General features: G+C 45.3%; 1 protein-coding gene across 3 annotated transcripts; it reads right to left on the reverse strand.

Annotated features, from left to right (window-relative positions):
• Positions 1–2,572: 2,572 nt before the first annotated feature.
• On the reverse strand, positions 2,573–10,729 carry LOC136751486 (zona pellucida sperm-binding protein 1). Of its 3 annotated transcripts, none has more exons than XM_066707140.1 (15): positions 9,812–10,728; positions 8,924–9,415; positions 8,369–8,487; positions 7,887–8,085; positions 7,609–7,730; positions 7,131–7,230; positions 6,717–6,839; positions 5,227–5,399; positions 4,763–4,860; positions 4,377–4,504; positions 3,851–4,031; positions 3,643–3,784; positions 3,428–3,503; positions 3,091–3,201; positions 2,573–2,681 (listed from the first exon to the last, which is right to left on the reverse strand). In XM_066707140.1, exons 1-14 carry the CDS (start codon positions 10,221–10,223, stop codon positions 3,101–3,103), a joined length of 2,466 nt encoding a protein of 821 aa, XP_066563237.1. In that variant the 5' UTR covers positions 10,224–10,728; the 3' UTR covers positions 2,573–2,681; positions 3,091–3,100. The 3 variants fall into 3 exon arrangements, with proteins under 3 accessions (XP_066563237.1, XP_066563236.1, XP_066563238.1); XM_066707139.1 differs by having other exon boundaries at positions 2,573–2,686; XM_066707141.1 differs by lacking the exons at positions 2,573–2,681; positions 3,643–3,784 and having other exon boundaries at positions 3,111–3,201; positions 9,812–10,729.
• Between the last annotated feature and the right edge of the window lie 3,502 nt (positions 10,730–14,231).

A 14,231-nucleotide genomic window follows, 5' to 3' on the forward strand; every position in this document is an offset into this window, starting at 1 on the left:
TCCAGTAGTCAAACCTGGTGTGGGTACTGTACACTGAGGATTCTCCATTATCTGAAACAGGCTCTCCAGCTCTGATCTGGACAGCCAATGGAGTTGACCCCTTTTTAACTACCAGTCTGCCGTAAACTGCAGGATTCAAGATTGAAGTAGGTCCCCATAATGGACAGTACAATTCCAGGCAGATCCAGGAAACCCAGTGCTTTCCAAGAGGCCTTCAGACAGCTCCAGTGCTAGAGACCCCCCCCCCCGACAAAGAAAAAAAGCAGGCAGATGCAAGACTCACTCTTTCCTCAACTCGGATCCCTCCAGACTGAGTCAGTGTCAGTCTCAAAGTCATCCGTTTTGTATTTTCCCCTTTGCCTCAACACAAGCTAGTGCTCTCAGTACAAGCAGTGAAGTACAGCACTGGGCAGAGAGGAGAGAGGAACATGAACTCCTGCAGGATGACAGACTGCATAGGAGAGAATCAATCTCTGGGGCTCCAGAGCTTTAGGCCCAGGCCTAGAATTGCTTCCCCCCCAGGCAGTGAGACAAGCACAGATCAAAGGATCCTCCTCTCCCCCAGTGCAGTACATATTGTATGGTGTTCCGACAGCACAACAGTAGGTGTCTGGCTGTAAAAACTTTGGATTTTGGTAGTGTACTGTTCTCTAGTGTTTCCCATGCACACCAACCCTCTGACCTCCTGCATTATCGTGATTAAAACCCAACTCACTGAGAGAATGCTGAGCTTGGGCTGATGTATTGAGCAGTGTATCCCAGAAAAGGGCAGGTAGGTGAGCATCAGTCGATAGCACTGTGCAGAACATTCAGGCAGCAGGGCAGTTGGTTTTTTTTTTTATCAATTGCGGAGTCAATGTGAATGAAACTGTGTTCCACATGACCAGCTGAGCAGAGCAGTATACATTTTTGCAAAACAGTAGATTTATGGTTGCTTTTACATAAAAAGCAAATGCCAAGCATATTTTTGCACAACAGTGAACACAACTCTCTACACATCTTCCGAAATCCGAATAGGTAAGGGACCATCTACTATTTACATGTACAGTACTATATGATCTACATAAGGTGTTCATGTGTTATGTTCCTTGACCATTTAATTATATCAATTTTTACAACTGAAAGACCACCCTGCTCTGGTGGCCACGAAAGATTATTCAGCATTGAACAGCAGGCTGCCATTGTGGATACAGTGGTTTCAAACTACTCCATATGTTTGAGGTAGATCCAGACTACAAATATATAAGAGCAATCAAATATTTCAAAATGTACAGTTTGCAACTACTGTCCATGTCCTGAATTGACACCAACTAAGGATGAAACTGCTGTGCAGGTACCTTTAACAGAAACGGTGAGAGTGAAGGAGAGGAGGTTCCACTATGTACAGGTAAGGACTCAAGAGAAACCCAAAGAGAACATCCGTAGACTTTCTAAGAAATCCATTACTTTGAGGCAAGTGTGTTCCACATATGAATGTCTGGCATGAAGCAGAATTCAATTTGGTCAGAGTGAGGAGACATGGAAGGAACATCACTGGGAATATTGCCATGTGTGCCACAATTTCAAGGGGTCCTTTCCCACATCCCCACTGTTGGCCCATATAAAACGGCACAGCTCATCACATTCCTCAACCACTTGTACAATAGAATTGTACCCCCTGCAGAGAGCTGCTGGGGCCAGATACTCCAAACTTATTTAAATTGTTGCAACAACCAGCTTGGTCATCACGGATCTGCAGTGGCCTTTAAGTTTACTGGAAGGGATTGCCAGCATATAATGAATGCATCAGGAACACTACCGAATAAAGCAAAATCTTGTCAAAGTATTTTGTGGAGTAAAATGCTCCATCTTCTTGATACAAGCCACTTGGAAAACAAATATAGCTTCAGTGAAATGTTTACAGAGAACTTGCACTTCTTTCATCAACAGAAAGATAGATGAAGAGCATGTACTCAGGGCTGACCATGCCATACTGATGCTCAGGGTTTGTGGCATCGTGAAATGGCCAATATACAAATGATCGTTCTTGGGTTCATGCATTTCACAAATGACATCTTGGCCAAAATGCCAAGTTTAATATTGGGGCTGTGGGTTAATGGTTTTGAAAATGAAGTGTTTGGACAAATGTGTTCATTATTTAGGAACTGATTATCAGTTAAGGTTGCTAGGTAGCCTCAAGGGCACACTTGCCTCATTCTGCAGCACAGCAATCCAAGCTTAAAAATCAGTCCCCTGCCACAATTAAACAATACGTTAGCCTGGTTATGAGTCTTAGCAGGGCCATACAGGACTTGTGCCATTACATCCATGCATAATGGGGAGTAGGGTCCCTCTCATTAGCACTGCCCACTGCAGGAGCACAGGGCAACTCCACTGCCAAGGGCTTCAGTTCAGCCAGTACAGTCTGGAGCTCATTAATGCCACACCCGTAAGTGCAGTCTACAGCCACCTGCTGACAAGCAAAGTACACTGCCCCCATCCCAGCAGCCTCTGCCCTGACGAAACGCAATGCTTTAAAGCCACACTGCAGACAGGTTTCAGAGGAGAGAGTCAAGATGGCAGCACAGACGAGATCATTTCAACAAGCAGTTTATTCAGTCAATAGCAGGCATCAGCGATTAGAGACCACAGCACAAAGCCCGCAGGAGGGTGGAGAGCAGGGACACCCCCAGGGTCCAGCACTGCCCTGAGAGAAAGAAAAATAGTTACCAGCCATATCTATAAAAAGGTTAAGTGAATGAGTGGGATAGATTTAAGAAAGCTGGGTACTGATGCCAAGGCACAGCATGTGAAGGCATGCAGAGCACAATAGAGGTTCCAGGTTCTCAGCCCTAACCCTGGGGCCACAGGGCCCTGCAGGTTTGTTCCAGCTAAGAGGTGACCTTAAAACTGGCACACAGAGCTCCCAATTGAACGAGAGCCAGCAGAACAGAATAAGGCACAGGCAAACAAACCAAACCCTTTTGACCTAAAATGGCATCCTTTTGAAAACAAGTAGTTCAATTCAGGCTACAGAGTGCAGCTGGATCAAGAGCCAGGACAGAGTGACTCTGTGGGACCAGGGCTGGCAGCCACTGGTCAAGTTCTCACCTGACCCCAGTCACTGCAATGGCAGCCTCACAGATCTCTTGGTCTTGCCTCCTGGACAGGGCTTCCTGAGACAGCGGGCATCTGTGTTGGGGTCTGGTACTACTGGGATCTCTGCAGGGAGAGAGTGGGAAACCAGTCAGGCTTCTGCATTCTACAAATTTACATATTATACACATCTTGGAAATACTCGCTCAATTACCACACAGCAGAGCAGAGATTGTTTCCCCGCCCCCCCCCCCCCCTATCTAGACTTTGCCATCTCTCAGCCCCCCTCAATTCATGGTAGGCACCAGAAGGGCAACATCCCTCCCCCAGCTGCATGTTAAGGCCAACTCACTGCGCCCATCAAAGCAGCCCTCCACACAGGTCTTCATGGTCGGAGAGCACACCTCAGTGGAGCACATGAAGTAGATCTGCAGGAAGATCAGAGGTATAAGCAGACTCCTTGCTGCCCCACCTCCTGTCAACTCCCACCCCAGTCTCCAACCCTTTACCCCATCCTCCCTTCCCCACGTTCTTCTGCATCCCTTCCACTCCCCCTCCCTCATCCACCTCCTCATCCAGGTACGCCTGCACCGTGCGATCCATGAATTGGAAGGTGGTGATGTGGAAGCGGCGGTGCTGTCTGGGCAGGGGCAGCTGGTTGTTGACATGCAGGGTCGAGGTATGGCCATAGTCCAGGGGGTTAGGGCAGCTGCAGAAAGGGGTGAGGGTTAAAAATCAGCACTCCCAGAGAGTTGAGTAGGGAGGGAGGACTCACCCTTCATACAGCAGCACCCAGACAGCACGGGCAGAGCGGGGGTAGGCGACACAGTAGTGCACCAGCAGCAGCAGGTTAGGGTCTGGCGAGCTAAGCAACCGCACTTCCAGATACACAGGGTGGCCCAGGAGCAGCCACAGAGGTCTGTGGTATTGAGGGTAGAAGCGGCTGTAGCTGTCATCTGAGAAAGACGAAGGGGGTGAAAATCAAATTTAGACCTGCCCATTACTTTAAAAGGAGTAGGTGTTCAGTAGACTGATTAATAAAAATATGCTTGATATATTTGGATTGTTGCCTCACCTACCTACCTTCAAGGCTGCAACCATGAATGCAATTAAGCTTGGTTCATTGGTATAGGTTTGTGATCTCGCCTTTCTTTCTTAGTTATGCTCTACCTGCTTTTAAAGCTGCAAGTCAGCAGGGGGCACATTTAACTATTCTAAAACCGGAGAGGACCACCACCACCTACTCCAAGCTACCCTGTAGGCTCTTGCCAAGGGTGAAGCAGGAAGGCCTGAGTACTTACCAGTAGCAATTCTGAGTTGCACCCCAAACACCCCAGGGGACAGGATAGTGCTGGGTAGGTAGGGGCTCTTTACCAGGTAGCCAGTGCTGACCAGGTTATCCTCTGCATAGCGACACTCAACCAGCAACCTGCACATAGGACAGAAATTAGTCCAAACAGGAAGACAGGTCACATCTACTGTTCACTCCTCTGTATGGTTACCTCATATTGTACTGGCATTGTAGAATCCTAGGTGCCCATTAGATCAATTGACACTAATAGTGCAAGAGGCATAATTGGTCTGAACCTGCCAGTGGAGCAAGATGTTTTGGGGTGAAGGACCATATGCCCCTTTGTGGGTATCATGGCACTGCTGGTAAGGGCATCAGGCATGCAAGTGGCCTCACCTGAAAGGGCTGTCTCTGGTGATCACACCATAGTTCAGATGGTTGCGTCGTGCCATGGCCATCACCTCTGCCAAGTAGATAGTGGTCTCGCCCACCACCTGGGTGCAGGGGAGGGATCAGAAGAGTAGGCAAGCAGGACAGGAACAGCAGCCACTTTTCTCATCTACCTTTAACACTTGCAGATGCAGCAGTTCTACACCACCCCCTGCCCATTCAAGAAAATATCCACTTAAGCCCAGTAGAAACTCAAAAGCACACAATGTAACCCTACTCCAGTTAGGAGAGTAGGTGCATGTTATTGGAGGGCAGTTTTGTATTGGTGTGCAGTGTCCACCACAGTTTTGTATGCAGTGGATAGGTTATGCATAGTGTACCAGGAATGCAGTTAATATACCCCTCCATATATTCCACCACTCCCAACTAAGCAGCTCCTCCACTAGGTCAACTCCACAGGTCCAACTCACAAAGGCATGGGTCCCACAGCCAGTCACTGGGAACTTGAAGACCGCAAAATCAGGGGTGCAGATGACAGGGGTGCAGGACTTGTTGCCAGCAATGGCCAGAGAGGATGGGTCCACAGGGGGGGCAGTAAGGGTACGGTGGACAGCAAAGACAAACTGCTTGTCAGATGTACATTCTGGAGGAAGAAAGTGCAGTGAAAACCCACACCATTTCGGGAAAAACCCTAAAATGTCCATTATGTCAGCTGAAGTGCAAGTTCAATGCAAAGAGCAAAAACTGGATTAAAACCATAAATTGTACTAGTTTAAATTTCACTTAATTTTTAGTTTGAAGCCAAGCAAGGCACTAGGTCAGTAATTTTATATTCCATTGTACTGGAAACCATGGAATACATGTACAGGGGGTCCTCAAATCAGGGATGGGTTCTTAAAGATTGACAAATTGGGAAACTACAAATTAAGGGGAATTGATATGCATAAAATAGTGGGAGTAGCCCTAGGGGTGTTCCAAAAAACATCCAAATTTCTTACCATAAACCAATTTGAAATAATTTGACAAGTTTCCATACTGTATGACCTTAGGTGAATTAACCCAACTTTACTGTACAGTTTCTAAACCACTTAGGCCATCTCCATATTAAATCTAAGAGAATAAGATGGTGTGAAACTTAAAGTTCATTAACCACACAGGATCAGTTTACAGGCTTAGAACACAACATTGTGGGATAATTGGAGTGGGAGTCCAGCAGTTAAGACTGTAAAATAGTTATTGTACCTTCCCATTATTTTCTCCAAGTACAGAGACTGGAGAGACCAAAAGGAGTTCAAAAGATTTAATGAGGAGCAGCTCAAATCAATTGCTCCAGTTTCTTCATACTGTAATTGCATACATTTTATAATCTGCTTGCCACCATCCTGGGATGATGCTTCGACCAGACATCAAACCCTGTGAGGACAGGTGAAAAGCAATTAATTGAGCATGGGAATGTTTTCATTAGCAACGACTGCAATACTACAAACTTTAAATTGTGAGGACCCCCTGTACATACCTCAGGGACTATGGACAGGAGATTGTGTCCATTTACACTAGATCCCTCAAGTTTAGCAATATTGAGCATTTGTGCTGCCATACCAAATTACACAGCACTCCTTTAACACTGGATACTTCATATTACTGGCAGTGTAGGCTGGCAGGACATTAAAGTCAAAATACCAAAGCATTGTGCCCACCTCTGAACAATGCATTGAAGCAGACCAACTGAAAACCTTGACCAAGGCCTCTTAGGCAGTCCAAAATCAGTCCATCTTCCTTGACCATTTTGTCTGGCTTGGTGTAATACCAGTATAAAACACTGGACATATCCAATTCCCAGCAGAGTACACTGGCAGGACATTGAAGCCAAGACATCAAGCATTGCGTCCACCCCATCCCTAAGCACTTAATTGAAGCCATTCAGTTAAGCAGTTGGGAAGGGGTGGGATGCGGTCCTTACCCTCCAGAGGGTAGTAGCAGTGCGCAGTCTCAGGGTCCACACAGCAGCCAATGGCCAAACACGCTGTCGCACGAACACTTTTGGGCCCACAGGAGACTTGCTGGCTCTTGGGAATGTGGCAACCTGGGGAGAGGGGTTGGGGGTGGACAGTCAGTGAGGATCAAGCAGTATTAAAAAAAAAAAAAAAAAAAAAAAAAAAACTGAGCAAGATCTCCCTCTATACTTCAGAGAACCATTCTACAACAAAAGGACAATGAGCATTCTACAAAAGGGGACCACAAGTTTGAGCAGGATCACCAACACATCTTTTGATTTTACAAGTACAGCAGAGATGGGACAGTAAGGAGCAAGTGATCCCTCAGTGGAGAAGCACAGGGGCAGTACAGTGGTTTGGTTGAGCAGCACAGGCCTCACCCTGCCGGGGCTGTAGTTTGCGGTAGGGGCAGGACACCTGGATCTCTGCTCTCTCCCCTGCTGCAGTCATGTACACCACCTGGATTGTGTACCGCTGCTCCTGAAAGCACAGAGGGAGGAAGAGAAAGCAGTTTGAAAGGGGAACAGGAGGGAAAGCAATGCCTGGGGTTTGCAAGGAGGCCAAGACAAGTCCACATGATACCAGACATGCCTAGAGCGACACTGACAGACACCCAGCTCTGGGCAGATGGGATTGAACCAGGAGCCACCTCTGGAGTCCCAGTGGGGACCAGGCTTCGGGGAGGAGCCTGAAGGCAACCAGAGGTTTTGCATTTAAAGCACTTCATACTGAATAAGAACTTCAGGATTTAGGACCATATTAACCAAGCAATGAATAGGCAACTAAATCCAAGTATCATTACTGTAGGCAGGCCCCAGAAGTTGCATATAGACTGGGGGAGGGGGGGGGGGGGCTCACCATAATCTTGATGTCACAGGCAGTGTAGGGGATGGTCAGTACATTCTTGCCCTGGCCCCTGACCAGGGAGTAGCCACAGGACTTGGGCATCTGCAGCACTGGGACCAGTGCTTTGGAGGAGTCTAGAAGTTGGCGGGAGGGAGGGACAAAAGCCATGAGACTAGCAATGGTTACCAAGTCAACCCCCAAAAAAAGTTCAACACAGCTATAGCATTACAAACAGCCCGTCTACTCAGTTCTGGGATGGTCTACAGACTCCCAGCACTTCCCCCACTCACCCAGGATCTGGACAGCAGACAGGGGCCCAGTGGGCAGGTGTACAGTCATGCAGACTTCACTGCATGAGATGGACAGCCCCTTGGGTAGCTGTGGCTGGGTTGTTTTCAGTGGGCAGGACACAGTGGCCACCTGGGTCATCTTCAGGATAAGGTCATAGTAGCGTATAGTCAGGGCAGCATACAGCCTGCCATCCTTCTCCTGTAGGGGCACAGGGGGCAAGAGTTGCACAATTTCATTAAAAATAGGCCACAGCTTCAGTTTGGTGTCCTGCTGCAGGATCAGGACCCAGAGGGTCAAGCCTTGAGCTTCAGATAGCAATGTAGGGACTACAGCAATCTAGCTCTTCAGGCCTCCACAATCCCACTACAGTGCCTTTCCACTGACAAGTCCCACAGCCCACCCCATCTCTTCAAATCCCCACCACTGCAATGCCTCTCAACATCCCTCATCTCCCCACAATCCTACTGGACTCCCTCCTCACCAATTTCCACACGTAGCAGCCACGAAAGGATGCAATTAGGAGCACCTTCCCCCGGATCCTTCTCACTGTGTGCTGACAGGTCCTGGGCAGCTTCAACACTGGCAGCAGTGCCATCTTGGCTGAAAGAGCAAAAAAGTCGGCAAGAGTCCCACCCCCCACTGAAATGTTACAGCCACAGCACAGCTACAAAAGCTGCAAGAGGTTACAGTAATGACAGGCAGGGCAATAGAACCTAGTAAGAGCTAGGAGTCGGTGCAATAAAGTTGGAGCAGTGAGCAATCGGGACCAGAGCAAGTGGTTAGACATGACAGTTAAGGGTTCAGTCAAGTTACAGCTTAGCTGGAAGCAGCATGCAGGAAGCCATAACCCTACCAAGGCTAGAGTCAGTTAGAGTGAAGAGGCAGTGCAGCAAATAGAGAAGTACATCAAAATCTGGAGAGCAACTAATAACCCACCCCCCACCCCCATTAAGTACACAAGTGGCATAAACTATAGTTAACTATAGGGTATGCAGAAACATCTAGTGTGCAACTAGAGTGAGCAGTCAAGCCTCACCTCTCTGCAGGAACACTTGGCTGTAACTCTTGAGGGGCAGGTGAATCAGCATGCTATCATTGCCACAGTCAGCCCTGGGGGGGTGGGCTGCAGGCCGGGCTACTAAGGTGGGTGGGACACTGCTGTCCTTCTGGTAGAAGGACATGTTATCATAGTCATCTGGGAGAGAGTGCTCCTCCTCATCTTCCACTAACTTGACATGCTCTGGAGGATCAAGTTGCTCCAGTTTCTCCCTCTCCACCTCCTCTGACCCATCCTCTTCTACTGGCTCCTCCATATCCTCACGTTCCAACGTCATCTTATTCACCTCTACATTAGATTCCTCCTGCAAATCCACCTCTGGATTTTCTGATTGCTCCTCTTCCAGCTCCCCCTCATTGGTGTTCTCCAACTGCTCCCCCCATGACTTCAACTGCAATTCTGGGTTCTCCAACTCCTGTGCATCTTCAACATCTACCTCTGGTTTCTCTGGCTCCTCCCACTCAGACTCAGCTGCAAGAGAAGTTACACAAGTAAGGACAGTGTCCAGTGGACCTTGTTGGGATGCTGACAGGCCACAAGTCTTCCAAAGGGTCACAGTAGCAGAGCCAATTATAGCCCAGCTGCTTTCCAGTAGTCAAACCTGGTGTGGGTACTGTACACTGAGGATTCTCCATTATCTGAAACAGGCTCTCCAGCTCTGATCTGGACAGCCAATGGAGTTGACCCCTTTGGAACTACCAGTCTGCCGTAAACTGCAGGATTCAAGATTGAAGTAGATCCCCATAATGGACAGTACAATTCCAGGCAGATTCAGGAAACCCAGTGCTTTCCAAGAGGCCTTGAGACAGCTCCAGTGTTAGAGCCCCCCCCCCCAAACAATGAAAAGCAGGCAGATGCCAGACTCACGCTTTCCTCGACTCGGATCCCTCCAGACTGAGTCAGTGTCAGTCTCAAAGTCATCTGGGAAGCCATACTTGTGAAGAAATGCATGACTAGACCACTTTTCATCCTCATCAACATCCTCCCCATAATCAACACCCTCCATACGCCTTCCACCATTACCCTCCCCATTTTCATAATCATCCCCATCTTGCACTTTCCAGAAGCCATCTGTATCAAAATCATAGCCTCCCTCTCCATCCACTTCTGAAGGTGTACCAGGCCTGTAGTCATATTCCTCATCCTCATGGCCAACACCACCCACATAACTTTCATCAACATCGGTCAGCTGAGTGTGAACTGACCCACACAGCAGCCACACAACCAAAAAGCCCAGGCTCTCCATATACAACTTTCTAAACACCATCATTAATACCATTCACAATCAATAAGTGGAATGACCATTAAGGGTACCCCTGAGGATTTATATACAGACCGTGCACTATTGAGCTGATTGGCAGCCGGGAAAAACCATCCAATCGGGCAGCCACTTTACATTTGCGGCTTTGTCATTCTCACGCGCTGCGCATGGGAGCTTCACTTTTACTGCACTTTTGTCCTCTTTCAGGCTCCATCCGGTTTAATTCAGTTCAGATCCAATCAGCTGGATTCTAATGAGCTTGTTTTCGTGTTTTTCACACGGCAGCAGTGCTATGAATTTAAGTTGGCTATTTCCCATTGCACTTTTTTCTCGCAAACCAGACCCAAATCTATTATCCACACTAAACATTTAATACGACATTGGTCTGAATTATTTTAAAGAAAATAACGGAGAAAGGTGGAGGTTCGGACCCGGCACCACCCACACCGCCGCAATAGCTGCGGTCCAGAGCTGGCGCTCTAAGCGCTGAGCCACAGCGCTGCCGCGGTATAATACTTACAACATTGGCATATTATTATTATTATTATTATTATTATTATTATTATTATTATTATTATTATTATTATTATTATTATTATTATTATTATTATTATTATTATTATTGTAATTTAGCTGACGCTCTTATCCAGATCTAATATACTAATATACTAAGTTGGCTAAAGGTTACATACCCACTATTATATATAACTTCACATGATTCCTATAATATTGCATTACAATTCCAGCTGGATAATAATTCCTGTAGAACTTTCAATACCCTATATTCTCTGTTATTGCATAGTATTTATTAAAACCTTTCAACCGACAATTTGCACATTGGTTATCTTTTTGTTTGTATTAATTTTTTTTAAGTTAATCAATATACACCAGAGCATTTACCGTTATTCATAAATTACAAATACGTTGTCAATGCCAAAAACAAAAACTTAAATGCATTTTATATGTAAAAAGATGTGTGCTTTTGAATCGAGTTATGAGTAGTTCAATTACAAAAGTTGTCAATACCAGGGACGTGCAGAGACACTGCAGGGGCAGGGCACCCCCACCCCGGATTATGGAGCAGAACAACGGCACTCGGAGGGTGGGTCCGAGGGGGCACAGCACAATTCGCCCTAGACGAATAAATACATAAATAAATAAATTTTGAAATAAATACAGAAATGCATCAATAAATGTCCATGTATTTATTTATTTCGACATTTATTAATGCATTTATTTCAACATTGATTTATTTATTTAAACATGTTTTAATTTAGTTATGTATTTATGTATTATTTTCTCTCTGTATTTATTTTTTATTTTTGCATTAATTATCCTCCATAGCTCTGGGCCCCGTTGCTCGTAGCTGGCTAACTGATAACTTCAGGATAACTTGACAGAAGTCTGGCTTTTTTCGATCCTCGAAGCAAGGTTCAAGTCCAGCTGAGTAAGTTACCATAGCAACACATCATTAATTTTAAACCTGATCTAGCGCAGGCTAACTCAAAGTATCCGAATCTGTGCATAAACGTTCGTACTGTCTGCAAGGTATAATTTATCTAATAATTGAGCCGTACATTGCCAATAGCACCCGGCGCAGTCGTACTTTGACAGTAACACAGACAATAGCTGATGTTTTGTGCTACTGGCGCATTGCTATACTCAGTCGAACGCTGCTGCTAAGAGGTTATATGCAATTTAGTCAATAGGTAGTCCCATCGTTACCGTTTTTTATTAACAGCACACAGTCAAATCAACCAAGCAACAGCTTTAAAAAAGGAAGATAAATGTCCTGCAATGTCTTATGCTGGGGTCACACTACACGATGTTAAGCCGCTTTGAGCCCGATTTGGCCCTCGCGACAAATCGGCACAGATCGTCACGACAAGCAGCCTGGTCGGGGAGCTTCCCCGCTACCGATGGTCGTGTAGTGTCACACGTCACGTCTTCAACCAGAAGAGACGGACAGTGGTGTGTCATCTTGTGGTGATCCCCTGTGGATCTGGCATGGCTAAGGCTGAAATTCATCAGGATGTTACAATAGGCCTATTATTATTAAAGAACACAGAGAAAACAAGGTGACTAATCTGAACATAGAGATGCTATTCTTTAGGGACATAGGCCTATTTAACTTATCCCATGAATAATGAATATAAACATGTATGCAATTACATATCACGATATAATTCATAATAACTATTAGTATTATTATTCAAGTTGTATTAGGCCTATTAGTCACTTTTGGAACCCAGGGAAACTAATGGGACTTTAATTTAAAATAAATATCTACACTTCCTGAAGTTAGTTTTACCACCGGAAGCCACTAATGTTGCTTAAATGCTGGCTTCTATATGTCTATACTGGCTTCACACTGCTCTGAACTATAGTCCTAGGCTGCATCCCAAATCGCACACTTCGACAAGTGTACACTTCGCGTGACGTTGTGCTGACGTCACAGAGTGTCCACTTGAGTGAGGAGGGTGCAGGTGAAGCTAAAAGCACTCAATGGGACGCACTTCAGCGCCAGCATTCAGCGCCTTTGCCTTTGACCGAAAAAGTACCTACGCAGACTTTTCTTGTCTCTGTATTTAATTAAAATAGTAGTAGTAGTAGTAGTAAATAATAATAATAATAATAATAATAATAATAATAATAATAATTTTGAAATACATTGTTCGTTAATTTCACTTCCTAGTTTTATAGGATACTACTTCAGTAATTAATTAATTGATAAGTGCCGAAACTTTCTAATCATATATTTAAATCATGATTTTATATATATATATATATATATATATATATATATATATATATATATATATATATATATATATATATATATATATATATATCTATCTATGTATTATAATTTCCTTGATAATTTAACAATTCCTACAACTGTCTACCTAGCATTACATTACATGTATATGCACCCGCCGCTGCCATATTTTCCCAATTTACTTTAACGCAACGAGTCCTGGGACTTCAGCGCTAAAACACTTCCGCATAAGTGCGCTCTTTTGTACACTCCGCCGAAGGGAGCACTGAAGGAATACAAACAGCTCGATTAGGCTACTTCACTCACTACCTAAGGGCCTGGGACACCCCTTAAGATGGCCACCGTAGTACGTCCGCCCCGCAAGGGAAGGGAACGAGGGAGCAAGTGTGCAGTTTGGGACGCAGCCCTAGAAGATACGGGTGTATACCGATGACGAACCATAGATATATTTGTATAATTGAATAGTTTTTGTTTCGATATCTATTATGGCGAGGGAAATTGACCCGGATACGCTCTTCCCCTCCGGAAAGGAACCACGCATGTACTTCCTCTCTCTTCGTTGACCCAGCGCCACCCCCCTCTCCCTACCCCGAGACGAGGAAAATGCTTTAATGCTGGGTTGGGAGAGAAAAAGGACGATTTTTGATTAGTTTTTCCAGGTACGTGTGTGTCATCAATTTAATCCCTACAGACGACAATATTTTCGAGACTTTTTAGCCAGTGTCGCTCCAGTGAGTGTATAATTTCGGAAATGGTTTCGCCTTGCCTAAGGTCACTCTGGTGTTGAACTGATAGTTCCCCTTTTTGCTTTGCGACTATGTGACTATATTATATGTGATTACTTTCATCATGAAATCAATAACTTTAAACTGAAAGACATGTCCCTGTAGGTGTGTTCACGTCTTTGACGAATATTTCGCATATATTTTCTGCCCCTTTAATGGAACTTGATAGGGGTGTATTAAATGTTAATACATTTAATCGCGGTACGTGATAGTGTGTGCTTGGGGTGTTAAAGAGCAAAGTCCTGTTCTCTCTTTCAGGCGCCCGTTAAGAGTTTTGCATACATTTACATTAGAACTGGCAAAAGCACAATGTCAGTTATGTTTACATTAAACACACATGCAGATGGATTATATCTTCCGCTCGATGTCTTCGTATTTAACTAATGCATATGTATTTAAATGTAACGTCAAGGCACCATTTCTGCTCATACTGGCAGCACGGTGATGTAATCTGTGTTGTAA

Source organism: Amia ocellicauda, chromosome 6, assembly GCF_036373705.1.
Source record: "Amia ocellicauda isolate fAmiCal2 chromosome 6, fAmiCal2.hap1, whole genome shotgun sequence".
NCBI lineage: Eukaryota > Metazoa > Chordata > Actinopteri > Amiiformes > Amiidae > Amia > Amia ocellicauda.